This window comes from Oryctolagus cuniculus, chromosome 7 (genome assembly GCF_964237555.1).
Source record: "Oryctolagus cuniculus chromosome 7, mOryCun1.1, whole genome shotgun sequence".
NCBI classification, from domain to species: domain Eukaryota; kingdom Metazoa; phylum Chordata; class Mammalia; order Lagomorpha; family Leporidae; genus Oryctolagus; species Oryctolagus cuniculus.
Genome location: NC_091438.1, coordinates 129,744,760 through 129,762,560, shown reverse-complemented (window position 1 = coordinate 129,762,560; position 17,801 = coordinate 129,744,760). Strand labels below are relative to the sequence as shown.

The window sequence follows — 17,801 nt, the reverse complement described above, 5'->3', positions numbered from 1 at the left end:
AGAACCTGCAGTCCCCTCTGCGGCCGCTGCTGCCCCCTCTCGACTGCCACCACTACCAGCTGGGCTGCGCCAGCAACCTGGGCTTGGGGGCCAGAGTTCACCCGTCCTGGACACAGCCTGCCTTTCCACTTCAGCTCCAAGTCGTTAGATAAGACCCGGATCCAGAACAAAGTTGAAAGTGAAGAAGCTTCCAGGCTTGCTTCCCCTGCTTCAAACCCACAGGGAAGGTAGGAAAAAAAAAAGGGGGACATTCAGGGGTGCCCTGGCCCAGTTCCCTGGGCAGCTGGTCCATGCTGAGACTGCACCCTTTCTTGGGGAGGGAGGAAATTAATGTCAGACGTGTGCAAGAGGAATCTGCAGCCATCGAGCCCTGCCAGGCCCCTGCCCCCCAGCTCCTCCACTATAGAGGGAATCTTGGGGCGGCGCTGTGGTGTAGCAGGTAAAGCTGCCGCCTGCAGTGCCGGCATCCCATATGGCGCTGGTCCGTGTCCCGGCTGCTCCACTTCCCAACCAGCTCTCTGCTATGGCCTGGGAAAACAGTGGAAGATGGCCCAAGTCCTTGGGCCCCTGTACCCACGTGTGAGACCCAGAAGAAGCTCCTGGCTCCTGGCTTCTGGCTTCTGATCGGTGTAACTCCGGCCCTCGTGGCCACCTGGGGAGTGAACCAGCAGATGGAAGACCAATCTCTCTCTCTCTCTCTTTCTCTCTCTCTTTGTCTCTCCCTCTCTGTAGCTACATTTCAAATAAATAAATACACTTAAAAAAAAAAAGAAAAGAATGAAAGAAAGAAAGGCAATGTGACAGATACAGAGGGAGATCTTCCATCTCTGCATCACTCCCCAAATGGCCACAACAGTCAGGCCTTGGCTAAGCCAAAGGCAGCAGCCCAGAACTCCATCTGGGTCATGCACACGGGTGACAGGGACCCAAGTACTTGGGCCATCCTGCACTGCTTTCCCGGGTGCACTAGCAGGGAGCTGGATTGGAAGCGGAGCAGCCAGCTGTCTCCTAGGAGGTGCGCATGTCCCAGGCAGCAGGTGTCACAGCACTGGCCCTGGTCTTCCTTTCTATTTCCTACGCATCAGAAGAGAGCAAGTGGCATTGTAGGGGGCCAGTCCGGCCGACGCCCTCCTCCCACTCTGGAGCGTGGAGGGTGTGGCCCCAGGCTCGCTGGGTAGAAGCACAGCCATGACCAGGTCCCTGAAAGGTTCAGAACCCCCCACCCCGGCCTGTGAGCACCTCACACACTCCCCGCCTCCCTCTGGTGCTCTGGCTCCCTCTGGCCTGGCCCAAACTTGTGTTTCCAGCTTCACCCCCTAGTCCCCACACCCCGTGCTCCCTGCACAAAACCTGCACACCTGTCAGCTTCTATGTTTTTATTAATCAGTCAACAAATATTTATTGGCTACTTTCTGCTGTGGTCTTGGTGGTTAACAAGCAGGCAGCATCCCTGTACTCGATCTGGTGCAGGGTGGCAGGGAAGTAACTGAAGGGGACTTAAGCACTTTGCGGTGAGAGCGAGTTGTGGGGAAGGCACAAGGATGTACCCAAGAGGCATCTAGACCAGCTTGCAGATCACAGAGGGCTTCCTGGAGGAGGTGGGAAATGTGACTCAACTAGACAGAGGCTAGTTTGAACCCGAATTCCGGGTTCAAACATCAGAAGGGCAAAGTGGAGAGCAGAGTGTGCAGAGCTGAACTGGACTCATTCTGACGGGAGCGCAAGGGGCCAGGGGCACGTGCCTGACCTGGGGGAAACAGCAGCGACTGTGTGAGCCTTCGCGGTGTGGCATTGCTGTTCTGGGAGCTGCTGGGTCCCACCTGAAAGGCCTTTCCTCGTCCCCCTTCCCTGGACCCCACCTCCCCCAGCAGGCGGGGCAAGCGCAGCAGGATTTGAAGGAGAGAGAGCAGAGGGCCTGGGGGTGCTCAGGCAGGTGGGAATGGTGAGCATGGAGGCCCCAGTGCTGGGATCGGGGCTGGGACTGGGTCTGAGGTTGGAGTTGGGTTTGGGGTACGGATTCGGGATCAGGAATCCAGGGAGGGGCTGAGGTTGGATTTTGGGTTGAAGCTGGGAGGTTGTGCTGAGACTCCACGCCAGATGTGGGGTTGGATTTGGAGCTGGGATTCGGAAACGGCTGGGGCTGGGTGGAGTTCTATTAGGGTTAGAAGCTGCAGCTGTGGCTGGGGTTAGGTTCTGAGGCTGGAGCTAAGTAGGGGTCACAGCAGGTGAGGGGGTCGGGCTGCAGCCCAGCTCTGGGGAGAGACAGGAGATTCCTCCCCTGCAGACCTGGGATCCTGGGCCACGGAGCCAAGCAGCAGCTGACGGAGTCCCTCCCTTCCCAGGAATGCCTCTGCCCAGCTGAAGGAGCCAGGCCACGTCAGCCAATCAGCTCAGGCCCTGCCCTGGAAACACCTGTTGATCCTCCCCGCCCCACACCCACCCCCACCCCCAGGCTCACCTGAGTGCAGGTTAAGCAGGTGAAGTGTTCTCCCCGGAAACGGAGCTAGAGTGCCCCACCTGCCCGGCCCTGCCTGCTCAGATCGGATCCAGCACGTCCAGGCTTCCCGTGAGTCCCCACCCCCAACCCCGCTGCCCACGGCGTTGCCACCTTCTCCCACTGGCTTTTCCCCTCTGAGAACCGCGCCCCACCCCCAGCCCAGCCCCTCCACGCCAGCACACCTGTGCAAGCTCTTTCAACCCAAAGTCACAGCCCACGGAATGCTGGAACTGATTTCACGGTCCCGCCCACGGCCCCTCCCCAACCTCGGTAGGGGCACAGGCACCCGCCCATGGGGCCGTGGAGAATGGATCAGGACATAGCCTGTGCCTGGTCACATGATCAGTCATATTCCTGGGGTGATCTGAGACTCGGGTCCTGTGTCCTGTCCTAAACGGGAGGGGCAGCATGGGGTTCGCTTATTCAAAATGCAAGCTTCAGTGTCCAGGCAGGCTTTAGGACCCATTGCAATCCCCCACCCCTCAAAATGCACATCTCTGCAGCTCCTGGGGGCCGGGGCTTTGCTTTCCCAGCTGCCTACAGAAGTGTCTACTGCTGCGTCTCCAGCCAAGTTCCCCCAGAGTCCCCCCTTGACCTTGGCACTGCTCAGAGAAATCGGGGAGCAGTAGACTGGGGAGGAGGGGGAGGGTAAAGACGCAGCAGTTCGGGGGATGAGAGCAGCGGCCTGGCCAGCATGGGGGGTGGTTTAGAGGCGGGCTCCCCACCTCGAGGCGGGTTGGATCAGCAGCAGGAGCGGGGTGGGGGGGCCAGTCGCCACAAGGGCAGTGAGGGGATCCCTAAGTGCGGAACACAAAGAGAACTTCGGGTTTGGGATACGATGATGACCTCAGGTGGCACCTGGGCATCAGAGATGACTGTGGGACATTGCGGGGACAATTGGCTTGGGGGCAGGGGGTGGACGGGTTGCAGAGAGATGGCTCTGGGAACCAGCATCTTCCATTGCCAAATCTGTGGCTGTGGCATTGGCTGGAATGCGCGCACTGGGGACGGATCCTAACACACAGAAGAGGAGGCACAGCCAAGGGAGGATTCAGGTCAGGCTGCTGGATCCAGAAGGGTTAAGTCATAGGCTCCCCCCACCTCACCCCACCCCCAGCCTCCCCACCCAGGAACCAGCGGTGACAGCTGAGGCCATGTGAGTTGGATCCTGAATGAGGCTTTATCTCTAGCTATTGGTCCCATCATCCACCGTGGCACCAGCTCCCTCCGCCAGCAGGGATGGGACAGGCGACTGAGACGGCCGGAGCCAGAGAGGTCAGGGGCCGGGCAGGGGGACTCCCTGATGGGGAGGAGGGGGTCCTGTGGGGGAGGGAACTCTCCCGGGGTCATGGGGGAGCCGCTGCCAGGGTCAGTGGTGGGAAGGGCTTCCCCAGGGCAGAAGGCAGAAGACAGGGGGAGGATTCCCAGGGTTCATCCCCAAGGCTCCCAGGTGAGAGCTGGTGAGCTGAGGAGGTGACACAGCCTCTCTTCCCCAGCAGGTGACAGCAACTTCAGCCTGGACACTGAGGGGCATGGGACTCTGGGCCTACTGCTGCCGAGCCATGGTCCACAGCCCCTGACCCCTGACACTGACCTTCCACCCTAGGCCTGCCTGACCAAGGCATGTCCGAACAAGTGGCTCAAGCCCCAGGGGCCCGGGGGCTGCCCCAAGATGTGCTGGCAGAGCAAGTGGAGCTGTGGTGGTCCCAGCAGCCACGGCGCTCGGCGCTCTGCTTCGCTGTGGCCGTGGGCCTTGTGGCGGGCTGCGGGGCGGGCGGCGTGGTGCTGCTGTCCTCCACCAGCAGCCGCTCCGGCGAGTGGCGCCTGGCAGCGGGCACCGTGCTCTGCCTGCTGGCCCTGCTGGTGCTGGTGAAGCAGCTGATGAGCTCGGCCATACAGGACATGAACTGCATTCGCCAGCCCCACCACGTGGCCCTGCTGCGCAGTGGCGGGGGCGCCGACGCCCTTGTGGTGCTGCTCAGCGGCCTCGTGCTGCTGGTCACCGGCCTGACCCTGGCTGGGCTGGCCGCCGCCCCTGCGCCTGCCCGGCCGCTGGCTGCCATGCTGTCTGTGGGCATTGCCCTGGCTGCCTTGGGCGCGCTCTTGCTGCTGGGCCTGCTGCTGTATGAGGTGGGCGTGAGTGGATACTGCCCCCTTGGCAGGGGCACCGCCCCCTCTCCCCACAACGGCCACAGCGGCCACAGCGGCCACAGCAGCATCTTCAGCATCTCAGGACAGCTGTCTGCTGGCCAGCGTCACGAGACCACGTCCAGCATCGCCAACCTCATCTGACGGGGCCACAGCCCCGCTTCCCACGCCTGCCTCTGTGTCCCCGGGGCCCATGCTAGGGCGAATGCATGCATGTGCGTGGCCCAGGGCTGTCAGTCCTTCCGTGGGTTGTGTGATGTGTGATTGGGAGCCCAGGTGGCGCTGTCAGCCACATGTCCGGATTAGAGAAACGTCTGGGCTCCCTGAGGATTCCTGTGCCCTTGCAAACCCAGCCCTGCCCTGTGACAGCTGCCAGGGCCTTCCCCAGCGGACTCTTGCCCACCCCAGAGGCTGCCCCCAGGGCTGCTCATGGAGGAGTGACTGGGGCAGCGTGGAAAGGACACGGGGTCTGGAAGGGGGCAGACCTGGGGTTGGACTCCTCCCCGAGGCCTTACAGCGCGAGGATTCAGGCAAGGGACCCTGGCTCTTGCGCCCACCCACGTGTCTCGAGGCTCATGGTCCAGGGCATCAACTGTGGGATTAAATGCCTGTGGTCACAGCGAGGGCTGGTGGATGGATGGGGCTCATGGCAGATGTGCAATAAAATGACAATAGCTGTTGTTGTCCTCAGCATCTTGACCTCACCCCTGCCCCACGCTCCCCACCCCTGTCCATGGTGCCTTGCAGGACTCCTGAGCCAGGCCTGGGCTTCTCCTCTGAGCAGCTGGGTGGGGAGGGCTGGAGGGATGCTCAGCTCTGGGATGGAGGTGGAGACCCGACTCCTTTGCCCTTGCCCTTGCCCTTGCCCGTTGCTGGTTCAGGGCTGGGTGAGAGCAGCTGGCTCCTCTGGAGACTGCACCTCCCTGGTCTCCTTTCCGCTGAGTCCCCGCTCTGAGCCAGAACATGATGTGCCTGTGTAGACGCTGCTCCCACTGGCCTGCTCCTGCGCTGCTGGGCACAGGAGAGCAGTGAATCCCTCTGCGCTGGCAGTGTCCCCTGGGGAGCAAGAGGGCGTCCTCACTTCCTGCCCGTAAGGCCTGGTTACCCGAAGCTCACGGGAGACAGAGCCGCCTGGAGAGGCGGGGAAAGGAGCCCTGTCCCCAAGAGACGCTACCAGAGAGCCACGGGGGCTCCCACAGCTGAGGCCAAGCAGAGCCTGGAGAGAACACAGCGCTGCTGGATGGAGGGAGGGGCAGCATGGGCAGACCCAGGGGAGAAAGATAGGGCAGAACCGCAGAGGCCTGGACCCGAGGAGGGGGTCACACAGCACCAACAGCCGGCAGGGCAGCTGCTGCTGGCGAGCCGGGCACCGGGCTCTCAGGGGACAGACAGGCTGTGGAGGACGCACCCCCAGGAGGCCTGGCACACCTGCCCAGGTCGGGGGACAGGTGACAGGGAGAGCTGGCTCAAGACACAGGCACAGGCAGCCCAAGCACTGAGCTCCTCCATGGCTAAAGCAGGCTTCCCAGCACCTCCTGCCCAGGGTGCTGGCTCATATCCTTCCCCGGTCCCTGCTTAGTGCACATCGCAGCCAGCTCCCCGGCTGTATCTCCCGGGCCTCCACTCGCTCTCTCCTGTAGTCACTTGCCTCCCCGTGGGCCTCCATTTCCCCCACTCCCTGACACACTTCTCAGCCCCTTAGCTCCCCCTCTTCGGTCCCACACCCTCAGCAAGCTCCTCCATGGGTGAATCCAGGCATCTGCCTTTGCCGCACCTGCTACAGTGCATGGTTCTTACAGAAGTCCACGTGCACAGGCAGGCAGCCTCCCCGTGAACTCCTCACGGCCAGCCTCCACCGGGTCACGCTGTGGTTCCCGGGCCAGCTCCTGCTCCCACCCTCTGCACACCGGCATCAGCTCCCTCTAAGCTGACCCCAGCCCCGCCCCCTTGCAGCAGCCTCAGCCCCCCACTCCATGTGAAAATGGAGCATGGGAGGGGCGCTTTCCACTGGCAGCCTCCCGCCGCTCCTCCTTACTTCTGTTTGCCAGCCCAGCTGGGGAATTTGCACTTTGTCCTTGGGACACTGAAAACACTGGGAGTGCTGTGGCCAGAGCAGGACCGGGTCAGGGCAGCAGCTGTGCGGAGCTGGGGGCTGGCCTTAGGAGAGAAAGAGGAAATAGCTGAACAGCCCCAGGAGGGCCCGGCCCCAAAGGGCTGGGGAGCAAGTGGCCAAGCGGGAAGGGTTGGGAAGGGAATCCTAGAAAGAAGGAACAGCAGGAAGAAGGAGATCAGAGGACCTTGGCCAGGGTGGGTGTTTGGAGCAGCTGTTAAGGAGCCGCTTGGGACGCCCATGGTCTGTATCCGTGTGCCTGGGGTTCAAGTCCCAGCTCTGCTTCTGACTGAGTTTCAGGCTCATGGCTTGAGCATTTGAGGAATGAACTAACAGATGGAAGACCTCTCTCCCCACCACCACCATTTCAAATAAAATGAAATAAATACAGATTAAAAACAAAATAGGAGGAGCGCCGGCAGCAGAACCGTGCAGGCATGTAAGGCTGGGGAGAGGCCGGGGCCAGTCCCGGGGCCACAGAGCCCCACAGCAGATGTGGCCGTGTCTTAAGGCCCAGAGGAAGCCAGTGGAGGGTTTTCAGCAAGGAATGGGCTGTTCAGAATCATATTTTTAGAGGAGCACTTGGAATTCACTGGAAAGGGTAAAAATGGAGTCAGGGAATCAGTTGGGAAATTAATAAATAGTCCAGCAGTTAGTGGGCGGGGCTTAGGCGAGGGTGGCCAGACTAGGGGATAGAAGTCAAAGAGAACAGATCTGAAAGACATGCAGAAGGGGGGACCAACGGGTCTCTGAGACAGGAGGGGGCAGGCATTGGTGCAGCTGTTTCGACGCCACTTGTGTCACCCACATCCCATATCAGAGTGCCTGTTTCCGGTCCCCGCTCCACGTCCAATCCAGCTTCCTGTAAGCATGCACTCCGAGAGCTGGCAGATGATGGCTCAAGTATTTGGGTCCCTGCTACCCGTGTGAGAGACCTGGACTGGATTCTTGATTCCTGGCTTCAGCCTGGCCCAGCCCAGGGTTGTTGTGGGCATCTGGGGGCGGGAACCAGCGAATGGAAGATCTCTCTTTGTCTCTGTCTCTCTGCCTCCCTGTCTGCCTTTGAAATAAAACAAAAAATAAATCAATTTTTAGACTTTTTTAAAATATGGGAGAGATATGGTTGATTAAATGTTGATCTAAAAAAAAAAAAAGAGGTTAAAGATACAAGGTAGAGAAGAGTCATTCTTAGGCAAGGTCCCGAGCAGGGGTGGGTTGGGTGAGGCCAGGGCACATAATGGAAGAGTTGGGTTTACAGCTCCATTTTTTTTAAAGATTTATTTATTAATTTCAACGTCAGAGTTACAAAGGAAAAGACAGATCTCCCATCTGTTGGTTCACTCCCCAGGTGGCTGCAATGGCCAACACTGGGCCAGACAGAAGCCAGGAGCCAGGAGCTTCAGCCAGGTCTCCCACAGGGGGGCAGGGGCCCAAGCACTTGGGCCATCCTCTGATGCTTCACCCAGGCAATTAGCAGGAAACTGGATTGGAAGTGGAGCAACCCAATGTTAGCCCCTTGAAACTCCATTTTGATAGGAAGGAAGGAAGGGGGAGAAGGGAGGAAGAGAGGTGGGGAGGATAAAGATTTTGTAGCAGGAAATGGGGAGAACCCGACCACCAGTCACTTTCTCTGCAGTGGAAGCACTTGGAGAGAGCGGCTATGCAAGGGTAAGGGATCAGACCAGGAACACAGCGAGATTCGGGAGCACTCTAACTGCGTATGCGAGCAGGCACAGCCTGGGGACAGCGAGGTTTTCTTGGAAGCACACGGGGGCCAGGGTGCAGGTGCTGGGAGCAGTTGGTCTCATGTTGAAAGTGAACCAGGAGCCTGTGGGGGTGAGATGACAGGGCAGGAAAGTTGAGGACTTGGCCAGAGGGAGGTCGACGTGCTGGACCCTGAAATCCACACTGACATTGAATGAAGAGGAGAGATGGAGTGGCGTGGTCTGGACCTGAGGCTGCCCCTGAGAGGCGGGTGAGGTACAGAGAGAGGAACTTGACCCGCGTGCCTCCTGGGCCTACCGGACAAACGCCAGGGTCTCAGCCATGCCTTCTGGAGATCCGGATCCTGGCAGAATGTGCCCTGGAAATGGCCCATCCGGCCCAGTCCTGGAGTCCTCACATCGCCCCCATCGCCCCCCACCTGGGACACTCAGGACCAAGGGGCCTGCCGAAGGCTCCTGGTGCTCAGCTTCCTGCACAGGGCAGGGCCTGCCTCCTTGACCCGTGACAGCCTCCTGGGCATAGCCGTGAAAGTCACCACAAGGACCCGGGGTGGGTGGGGGGAGGACTAGCGCTGGGGGAAGTTGAGGGTACAGAGGGAGGAGCCAGCCCGAGCAAAGTGGGAGTGAGTCCAGCAACCAGCAAGCAAGAGGTACCTGCTGTGTCTTGGGCTCACTCCAGATGGGGCAGGGACATTGTTGCTGGGCGAATTGAAGCGCTTTGGCTCTCAGCTCCTTGATCTGCAGAGCGAGGCGGCCGGCCCCAGAGCGGCTGTAGGGAGCGGCTGGAGCATCAGCGCTGGGGAGCTGCCACTGGCGTTGTCGTCATGGTCCACAGCGTCAGAGTTCTCATGCAGGTCTTTGCTGTCTCGAGTCCTGGCAACTGAGACTTCCTTTCTTTTCTTTCTTTCTTTCTTTCTTTCTTTTTTTTTTTTTTTTGTTAAAGGTTTATTTATTTATTTGAAAGAGTTACACAGAGAGAGGAGAGGCATAGATAGAGAGAAAGAGAGGTTTTCCATCCACTGTTTCACTCCCCAGTTGGCCACAACAGCAGGAGCCAAGCCGAAGCCAGGGGCTTCCTCCAGGTCTTCCCATGCAGGTGCAGGGGCTCAAGGACTTGGGCCATCTTCTACTGCTTTCCCAGGCCACAGCAGAGAGTTGGATTAGAAGTGGAGCAGCCAGGACTAGAACCAGCGCCCATAAGGGATGCCGGCACTATAGGTGGGAGCTTTACCTGCTACGCCACAGCACCAGCCCCCAGAGACTTTCAAATCCCCAGCCTGGCAGCCAAGAAGAGCAAGCAAGCCCCACCCTCAGGCTGAACCTCCCTGGTTGGTAGACCTGTTGGCCTGGGGCTGACCAGGGAACCCGACACGCAAGCTCTGCTCTGCTTCACATTGGCAGCTCATTGATTCGGCCACGGACATGTGAGGGCCGTACTCTGGGGCTCCTCCTTTTACTGAGGAGTCGAGGCACTGAGGGGTTAAGTCCCTTGCTCCATGTCCCACAGAAACAGCAGAGCTGGGATCTAGATATGGGCAACCATGCTTTCAACTTACTTTGCTACCCTGTGAAATGCAACTGGAGTTTCTTTCTTTCTTTCTTTCTTTTTTTTTTATAGGCAGAGTGGACAGTGAGAGAGAGAGACAGAGAGAAAGGTCTTCCTTTGCCATTGGTTTGCCCTCAAATGGCCGCTGCGACCAGTGTACCGCGCTGATCCGATGGCAGGAGCCAGGTACTTATCCTGGTCTCCCATGGGGTGCAGGGCCCAAGCACCTGGGCCATCCTCCACTGCACTCCCTGGCCACAGTAGAGAGCTGGCCTGGAAGAGGGGCAACCAGGAAAGAATCCGGCACCCCAACCAGGACTAGAACCCGGTGTGCCGGCGCCGCTAGGTGGAGGATTAGCCTAGTGAGCCGCGGCGCTGGCTTTTTTTATTTTTTTATTTTTTATTTTTTTTGGCAACTGGAGTTTCTTAACCTGTGGCTTTGTGCGGCCTCCCATCTCTTGCCTCCACCAGGACAAGAGAAGTGGCCTTGCCACTGGAGGCGGCAGGAAGGCTGGGATATCCTCCAAGGTCCCATCTTGTCGGGTTCCCTAGAGCAGAGCAGGTGGAAGAGCCATTGAGGCTGGAAGGCAGCGCAGCCAGAGGGTCTGGCAAGTCCCAGGCCTCCCAGCAGCTCCAGCACCCCTGGCCTGCGAGCCTTGGACCCAGGTCCTGCTTCCTCCCAGCACTTGGGACCTGCCTGAGGGACACAGCAGGAATGGAGTCCCCCGAGGGATCAAATGAAGCCGGGAAGAACAAAGTCCAAGATGACCCCAGGCCCTGCTCAGCCAGACCCACACCCAACAGCAGGTTCTTGTGAGTCCAGGCTCTGGAAGAGTAATCGGGGGACCAGGCCCTTACCTTCCCCCAGGGTCACTCTGAGGTTCTGTCTGACTCAGGTCCCCATGCGTATGACACTGGGGACAGCTGAGCTGCTCTGCCACACAGAGCTGCACACAGGGAGCCCTCGGTGGCAGCAGTCGAGGGGCACACCCGAAGTAACAAGCCCAACTGCAGAGGCCAGGATGTGCCCTCAGCCCCCTACGCCTGCTGCCCAGGGTCCTCCTCCAGGGTCTCAGGCTGCAGCCACCTCTGCTCGCCCAGGCTGCAAGGGTCAGACCCAGGCTGGACGGAGAAACAGTTACTTGCTGGGCTCTCCTCCTCCTGGCTTCTTCCCCAGTCTCCCCACCACCAGGCCCTCCCCACTCCGGCCTCAGCGCCCTCTCAGTCTGCCTCTTCCCCTCTCAGCGCCCACCTCTGTGTCTGCCCTGGGATCCACTGTCCCTGGGCATCTTCACCTGGAAACCCTGCACCTGACATCGGAACCCCAGCCTGCTCTTCCCCAGGGCACCCAGGAACCAAGCCAGAAACCAGGGCGGGTTTATTGATGACTCTATTCCCGAAGTCAACCAGGACTGGCAGCTCCACCTCCTTCCTGTCTCTGGAATTTCTGCTCCCTGTGCCACACCTTCCATCTTATCACTCCTCTCTGCAACCCTTCCCCCTGTCCATCTCTGCCCAGCGGCCTGAGTGACTTTTCTATCATGATTATTATCACTCTCACCTAAACTGTCCACAGCCTCCATCGCTCCGGGGCTAGAGTGAGAGCTCTCTCTAAGCTTGCAAGGCCCTAACCAGTCTGGTCCACTCTTCAGCCTGTCACTGCCATGGCCACCACTGAGACTGTCAACTCAGGTCCCCTTGGGGGCCGGCGCTGGGGTATAGTGGGTAAAGCCTCTGCCTGCGGTGCTAGCATCCCATATGGGTGCCGGTTGGAGTCCAAGCTGCTCCACTTCCGGTCCAGTTCCCTGCTAATAGTTGGGAAAAGAGAAGATGGCCCATCCTTGGGCCCCTGCACCCACATAGGAGACCCGGAAGAAGTTCCTGGCTCCTGGCTTCAGATCAGCCTAGCTCGGGCCATTGTGGTCATTTGGGGAGTGAAACAGCAGATGGAAGACACCCCCCACACACACCTCTGCCTCTCTGTAACTCTGCCTTTCAAATAAATAAATAAATCTTAAAAAAAAAATCTCAAGTCCCCCTACCCTCCTGCCCTCTGCTCAAGCACTCACTCCGATAGCCACCCCCTCACGTCCCCCTCTCTGCTGGCTTCCCTCAGAGGCTGGGCCAGCCACCTAGCCCATGGGAACCTAGAACAGATAGGCAGGCTCCCCACACCACGTGTGGGCTGCAGTCCGTGCTGATTGGGGCAATGGTGGGTGGACACTCAGCCCAGTGGGCCAATGACACGCTCTTGCCTGAGTACTCGCAACATAGACTGGAGTCCTGGGCAAGCAGCGTCCCGTCAATGCCCCTACAGGACAGAACTTGGAGGCGCAGTGTCTGACGTCCAGCTGCTGGGGCTGCGGCAGTTGCCCTGCCACTCAGGTGATCCTGGGCGACAGCCAGGACACCCCCTCAAGACGCCTTGCCATGGTCTGCAATCACAAGCGGCTTAACTGAAGCCTCTGCCTTCTTAAACCTGCCTCCCTTGCTCAATCTCCCCACCAACAACCATGACCCTTGCCCTCGAGATTCTTGATAAAGTCCTGCCTGTTGATCTCCGCCTCTCCCCCTGTCATTCACCCACGCCTCAGCCCAAAATAATTCAACAAATACAGCCGATCCTTGGTATCCAGAATCCCTGGTGGATACCAAATTCCTCAGATGCTCAAGTCCGTTATAAAAACGGATGCAGAGTTTTCAGGCGGATGGCACATGTCCCCTATACCTGAAATCACCTGTGGATTTCCCGCAACACCTAGTAAAATGCCTACACTTCGCTTCATTTGCATGGATTCGGCATCATACTCTGCATGAAGCAAAATTAAGTTTTGTCTTTTCGGACTTTCTGGAACTATCCCCCCATAATTTTTGATTCATGGGTAGCTGAATCCATTGATGTGAAACTCCTGGATTCAGAGGGCCGACCATATTTATTTAGCATTCACCTCGTATGAGAATCTGAAGATAGAAGAATATGGCACAGGCTGAGGACTCAGGGAGCTCACGGTCTGGTTGCGGGCACAGCCACAGTAAGGGGTAAGTGCAAATTGTAATAAAGATTCAAATACAGGGGGCAAAGAGCCAGCGCTATGACACAGTGAGCTAAGCGCTTGCTCATGCTGCTGGCATCCCATAGTGGAGTGCCAGTTCAAGTCCCAGCTCCCTGCTAATGTGCCTGGGATGGCAGCAGGAGAAGGCTCAAGTGCTTGGGTTCTTGCCACTATGGATATAGTTCTTGGCTCCTCCTGCCTAGCTCGGCACCTGCTGCTATTGGCATTTGGGGAGGAAACCAGTGCATGGGAGACTTTTCTCTCCCTATGTGTGTCTTTCCCTTTTTCGCTGTCACTCTGCCTTTCAAATAAATAAATCTTTAAATAAAATAAAGTAATAAAATAAAACCGAGGAGCTGCTGGAAGGCATCCTGCAGGTGCGGACGCCTGAGCAGCCACTTTCCAGCTAGAGTGATGAGTTCCAGTCCAGGAAACATGCAAATGAACGTTTTATTTCTATTCAAAATGAAAAGATGTATTAACCCTTCTGAAAAACATAACCGGATTACCCACTTCATTGATGGGAAAAAGTTCAAGAGGAAACTGGGCGCTGGCTTCCACCTGCGCACACAGCATCACCTGAGCACATCTGCAAGACAGGCAGGTCAGGGGCCACATGGCACCTGCCAAAGATTTGGGAGAAGGGCAGTCTGCACTTGATCTTAGCCAAAAGGCCGAGAAGCGATAAGAGAAGGGCGGTCTGGACAGCAGGACAACGTCTGGACAGGAGGACAACGGACACAGAGGTGCGTGGCAAAGCTACAGGGGAAGGGCAGGAGAAGGCAAAGACTGAGCTAAGCAGGGAGTGAAGCAGGCCAGAGAGGCCCCACCCAACATTTGCTGGGCTTTGTCCTGAGAACCGTGGGGAGCCATCCAAGCAGAGAGCCGTTGCCGCTTCGGTGGCCAGGGTCAGGAGCGGGCAGGCTGCTGCACCCCCCGTCTGCCTCTGAGCCCTGGACACCTCTGTCCCCGAGGCTTGAGGCTCGTGCGTGGTAGTATCTGTGGTACCCAACTGTCCTTACGTTGTCAGGCGCCGAGGCAGGGGGCGTACCCAAGATCAGGGCTCAGAGGGAGAAGGGGTCCCTGTTGCCCTCTGTCCCCAGCTCGCTGGCTCCCGGCTGAATGTAATTGTCCTCGATGAAGCCATCATCATCCTCGATCTCACCCACCTCTGGGCGGCGGTCCCCCCTTGTCCCGGGCAGCGGGCGGTGCTGGTAGCTGGCACGGTAGCGGCGGCACAGGTGGCATTTGGCAGCAACTGCGACGAGGACAGAGAGGACCACGGCCCCCAGCACAACCCCTACCAGCACAGGCCATGCCCGGCCCCCAGAGCCTGGTCCGGCAGCTGTGGCTGATGCTGTGGGGAACTCCGAGGGCCCCACTTGGGCTGCAGAGAAAGGAGCAGCATTATGGGCGTGTCCCACAGAGGGGGTGGACACAATCTCCCACAATCCCAGCACCTAAGGGGAACCCGTCCCTCCTTAGCCACCTTCCACGGCCACTCACTCTGGTTTGCCTCATTCATGGAAGGGCTTGATGATGCTTTTGCCTATGCCAGAAAGAGCCCAGGCTCCAAGGAGACCCCAGACGCTAGGCAGCCGCAGAGGACGAGTCCTGGAAAAAAGACATGGGTGCCGGTGTCACACTGGCCACAGGCACAAACTAGAGCACTACACAGACGCCGGCGACCAGAGAGGACCCAGTGACCCTACCCCCTGTCCACAGAGGGGCGACAAGCTGCGCAGGGACTGTGACAGCCCAGCCCTAGAAGCCGCTTAAAAAAATAAAAATTCCAGAATGTGCAAGCCTATGATTCAGGGGCCAGGTAGTGTGCTACAAAACCCCACAAGGTTGGGGTAAGCATCAACCCCACCTTACTGATGAGGGCTCCAAGGCCCAGGAAGGTGAGCTGGCTCCACCAGGGTCCCAGGATTCAAACCCAGGTCTCTGATACTACAGTCCACTGCTCAGCAGCTTCGCTGCCGACAAACTGGGGACGGGAGAAGGGGCAGAAGTAGGCTCGGCTCCCAAGGGGCAGCACTGGGCCTCACCTGGAGTCACCCAGCAGCAGCAGAGACCTCACACATAGGCGGAGATGCAGGTGCCCACCTAGGGCAGGCCTCCCAGGCTGACCTCTGCTCCTGAGTCCGCAGCCACCACTGCCCGACCTGTCCACTCCCCTGTATCCTCAGGAGGCCCACCCTCTGCCCCCAGAGGGAGACAGCCACGTCAGGGACTGTCCAAAGAGGAATCCCTGAATTAGGGAATTTTCTGGATGAGAATCACCTAGGGCTGGGGGTCCCTAGAGGAGGACCACCTGGAGGAGGCTCACCTGAATGGGGGCAGGGGCAAGGGGCAGGGGGCAGGGAAGGAGCACCTAGAAGAAGAGCATCAAGGTGAGGGAAATACCTGGAGGAGGGACAGCTGCGATTGGGGAGTATCTGCAGGTGGAGCACCTGACTCAGAGGAGTCCCTGGGGCGGAGCCTAGGAGAGAAGCACCTGGTTTAAGGGAGACTCAGCCACATTCTTCATGCAGCTACTCCCTGCCTATCCTCAAGCCCATCGGCTGTCCCTCCACACTTCTCTGGAAGGTTGATGCCCCCTCCCCAGAGCTGCCCTGCCCAGCCGGGCTGCAGGCAGATTCCCAAGGAAACAATTGAGCATGAGGCCAGGCCACGGCCAAACCCCCCACCCCCTCCAGACACTGCACCCCCACCTGGTTTGAGTCCAGAACACTCAAGGCCTAATCAGACCTCTGTCCCTGTGAGACTGTCCCAGGGTCCCCTGAATTGGCCCCAGGCAACAACCAATCAGGCTTTGGAGATAATGGGGGGAGTGGGGAACGAGGGTGGACACACAGGAGAAGGCATTAGGATGGAGAGGTCAATTATTCATTCATTGGCAAGCATGCACTGGCTGCTTCCTGTGGACCTCACCTCCCCGCTAAGTTCTCAAAAGAAATGGGAGTTTGGGTGGGGGCGTCTGGCGCTGCTGCAGCACAGTGGATTAAGCAGCCACCTGCAATGCCGGCATCCTATATGAGCACCAGCTGGCCCAGCTCTCTGCTAGTGCACCAGGGGAAAGCAGCATGAGATGGCCCAAGGGTTTGGGCCCCAACTGACCATATGGGAGACTGGGATGGATTTCTGGGCTCCCATTTTCAGCCATCTGGGAAATGAACTAGCATTTCTCTCTCTTCCTTCTCTCTCTCCCTCTCTCCCTCTCCCTCCCTCTCTCTCTCTTTCTCTCTGTAACTCTGCCTTTCAAATAGATGAACCTTTTTTTAAAAAATGCCTGTTTGGGACTGTCATCCTATGTCAGAATGCTCCCAATTCTAGCTTCCTGCCAATGCCCACCCAAGGAGGGGGCAGATGATGGCTCAAGTACTTGGGTCCCTGCCACCCACGTGGGAGACCCAGATGGAATTTCTGGCTCCTGGCTTTGGCCTGGTCCAGCCTTGGCTATTGCAGGCACTGGGGAGTGAAACAACTGATGAGCGCACTCTGTAATACAATCTGTCTCTCTCTGCCTTTCCAATAAATACATTTAAGTGAAAATCTGTCCCACTGAAACGAATGGAATCAACTGATGTTTCTAGAATTCTATTCCTTTCCTCCTTGCACTGCCCCTGTGAATTCTTCTCAAGGACACACACACACACACACACACACACACGATAACCTTCCAAGGGCACATGTACTCTCCAAAAGGCCTGAGCTCTCAGCCCACCCCCCTGCCCTTCCCCCACCCCACCCACCCCCACACGCTCTGTCACCCCACCCCTCAGGTCACACTTTTCTCCAGGGACAAACACTTCCCCCCACACACAGACACACACATTTCCTGCTCCAAGGAGCCCGTGGGGGAATCTGTGTAGAGCCTGGGACCCCCTCGCCGGCCCCCCAATGTCTTTCCCTCTGCTCCCACCTTAGGAACTGTGCACAGTCCGTGGAGGTGGCTTCCGGCTGGGCCGGCAGAACCTGGACAGGTGGGCGGGCCGGCGCCGCGGCTAGACTCCACCTGGGGCGGCGGTGGGCGGGGCCGAGGCTGCGGGGGAGGGGGAGGGCCGGCAGCACGCGGCGCTTCCAGCTGGGAGAACTCATCCCGGGAGCTCGCGGGTTTCGGCCCAGAACCGCCTTGGTGCAGGCCCCACCCCCACCCCAGGGTCGGATCGGGAGAGGGTCCAGCCACCTCTAAAAGGTGGAAGTGGCAGCCGGCAGCTGCTCAGGCGAGTGGCCCTGATAAACAAGCACATTTCCGGCGCAAAGTCCAGGGTAGGAGTGGGAGCTCTGCAGGCCTGCGAAGCCGGTGGGCCGGAACCCGAGGGGAAGGGGCGGGCATTCCTCCCAGGCAAAGCCAAGGAGGGACCAAGGGCACTCCGAAATTGCCTGCGAACACGTGTGTGAGCCCACGTGAGCTTACCTGGGGTGGGGGTGGGGCTCACGGCTTCCTCTGGCCCGCGAGGCCCCTGTCACCCCAGCAGCAGTCTCCGCTCCCTTTAACCTCATTCCTCCTCCCAGGGCCTGGTGCTTCCTTGTCCAGTTCAGGAGTCACCTTCCCGAGCCCTCCCTCTGCCCTAGCAAGTCCTGCCCCTTCCAAGGCCAGAGCACCCCCCCCCACCCCGCGTCTGGAAACGACGACTTCTTCCCGCCCTGCCTCCCCCTTTAGGCTGGGAGTCCTCCTGCGTGAGGCCAAGTGTGAAGATCTCTGGATTCAAGGCAC

General features: G+C 58.7%; 2 protein-coding genes across 7 annotated transcripts; one reads left to right on the top strand and one right to left on the bottom strand.

The window, feature by feature from the left end:
• The first annotated feature begins 2,423 nt into the window (after positions 1-2,423).
• TMEM125 (transmembrane protein 125) lies at positions 2,424-5,324 on the top strand. Of its 4 annotated transcripts, none has more exons than XM_008265420.4 (3): positions 2,424-2,566; positions 3,615-3,772; positions 3,997-5,324. In XM_008265420.4, exon 3 carries the CDS (start codon positions 4,121-4,123, stop codon positions 4,787-4,789), a length of 669 nt encoding a protein of 222 aa, XP_008263642.2. In that variant the 5' UTR covers positions 2,424-2,566; positions 3,615-3,772; positions 3,997-4,120; the 3' UTR covers positions 4,790-5,324. The 4 variants fall into 4 exon arrangements, with proteins under 4 accessions (XP_008263642.2, XP_008263644.2, XP_008263643.2 ...); XM_008265422.4 differs by having other exon boundaries at positions 3,994-5,324; XM_008265421.4 differs by having other exon boundaries at positions 2,430-2,566; positions 3,688-3,772.
• An 8,186-nt stretch (positions 5,325-13,510) lies between these two features.
• Positions 13,511-17,637, bottom strand: C7H1orf210 (chromosome 7 C1orf210 homolog). 3 transcript variants are annotated; one of them, XM_008265419.4, is made up of 4 exons: positions 17,502-17,637; positions 15,488-15,563; positions 14,585-14,692; positions 13,511-14,465 (listed from the first exon to the last, which is right to left on the bottom strand). In XM_008265419.4, exons 3-4 carry the CDS (start codon positions 14,601-14,603, stop codon positions 14,143-14,145), a joined length of 342 nt encoding a protein of 113 aa, XP_008263641.2. In that variant the 5' UTR covers positions 14,604-14,692; positions 15,488-15,563; positions 17,502-17,637; the 3' UTR covers positions 13,511-14,142. The 3 variants fall into 3 exon arrangements, with proteins under 3 accessions (XP_008263641.2, XP_002715216.2, XP_017201880.2); XM_002715170.5 differs by lacking the exon at positions 17,502-17,637 and adding an exon at positions 17,007-17,326; XM_017346391.3 differs by lacking the exons at positions 15,488-15,563; positions 17,502-17,637 and adding an exon at positions 17,007-17,329.
• Positions 17,638-17,801: the final 164 nt, after the last annotated feature.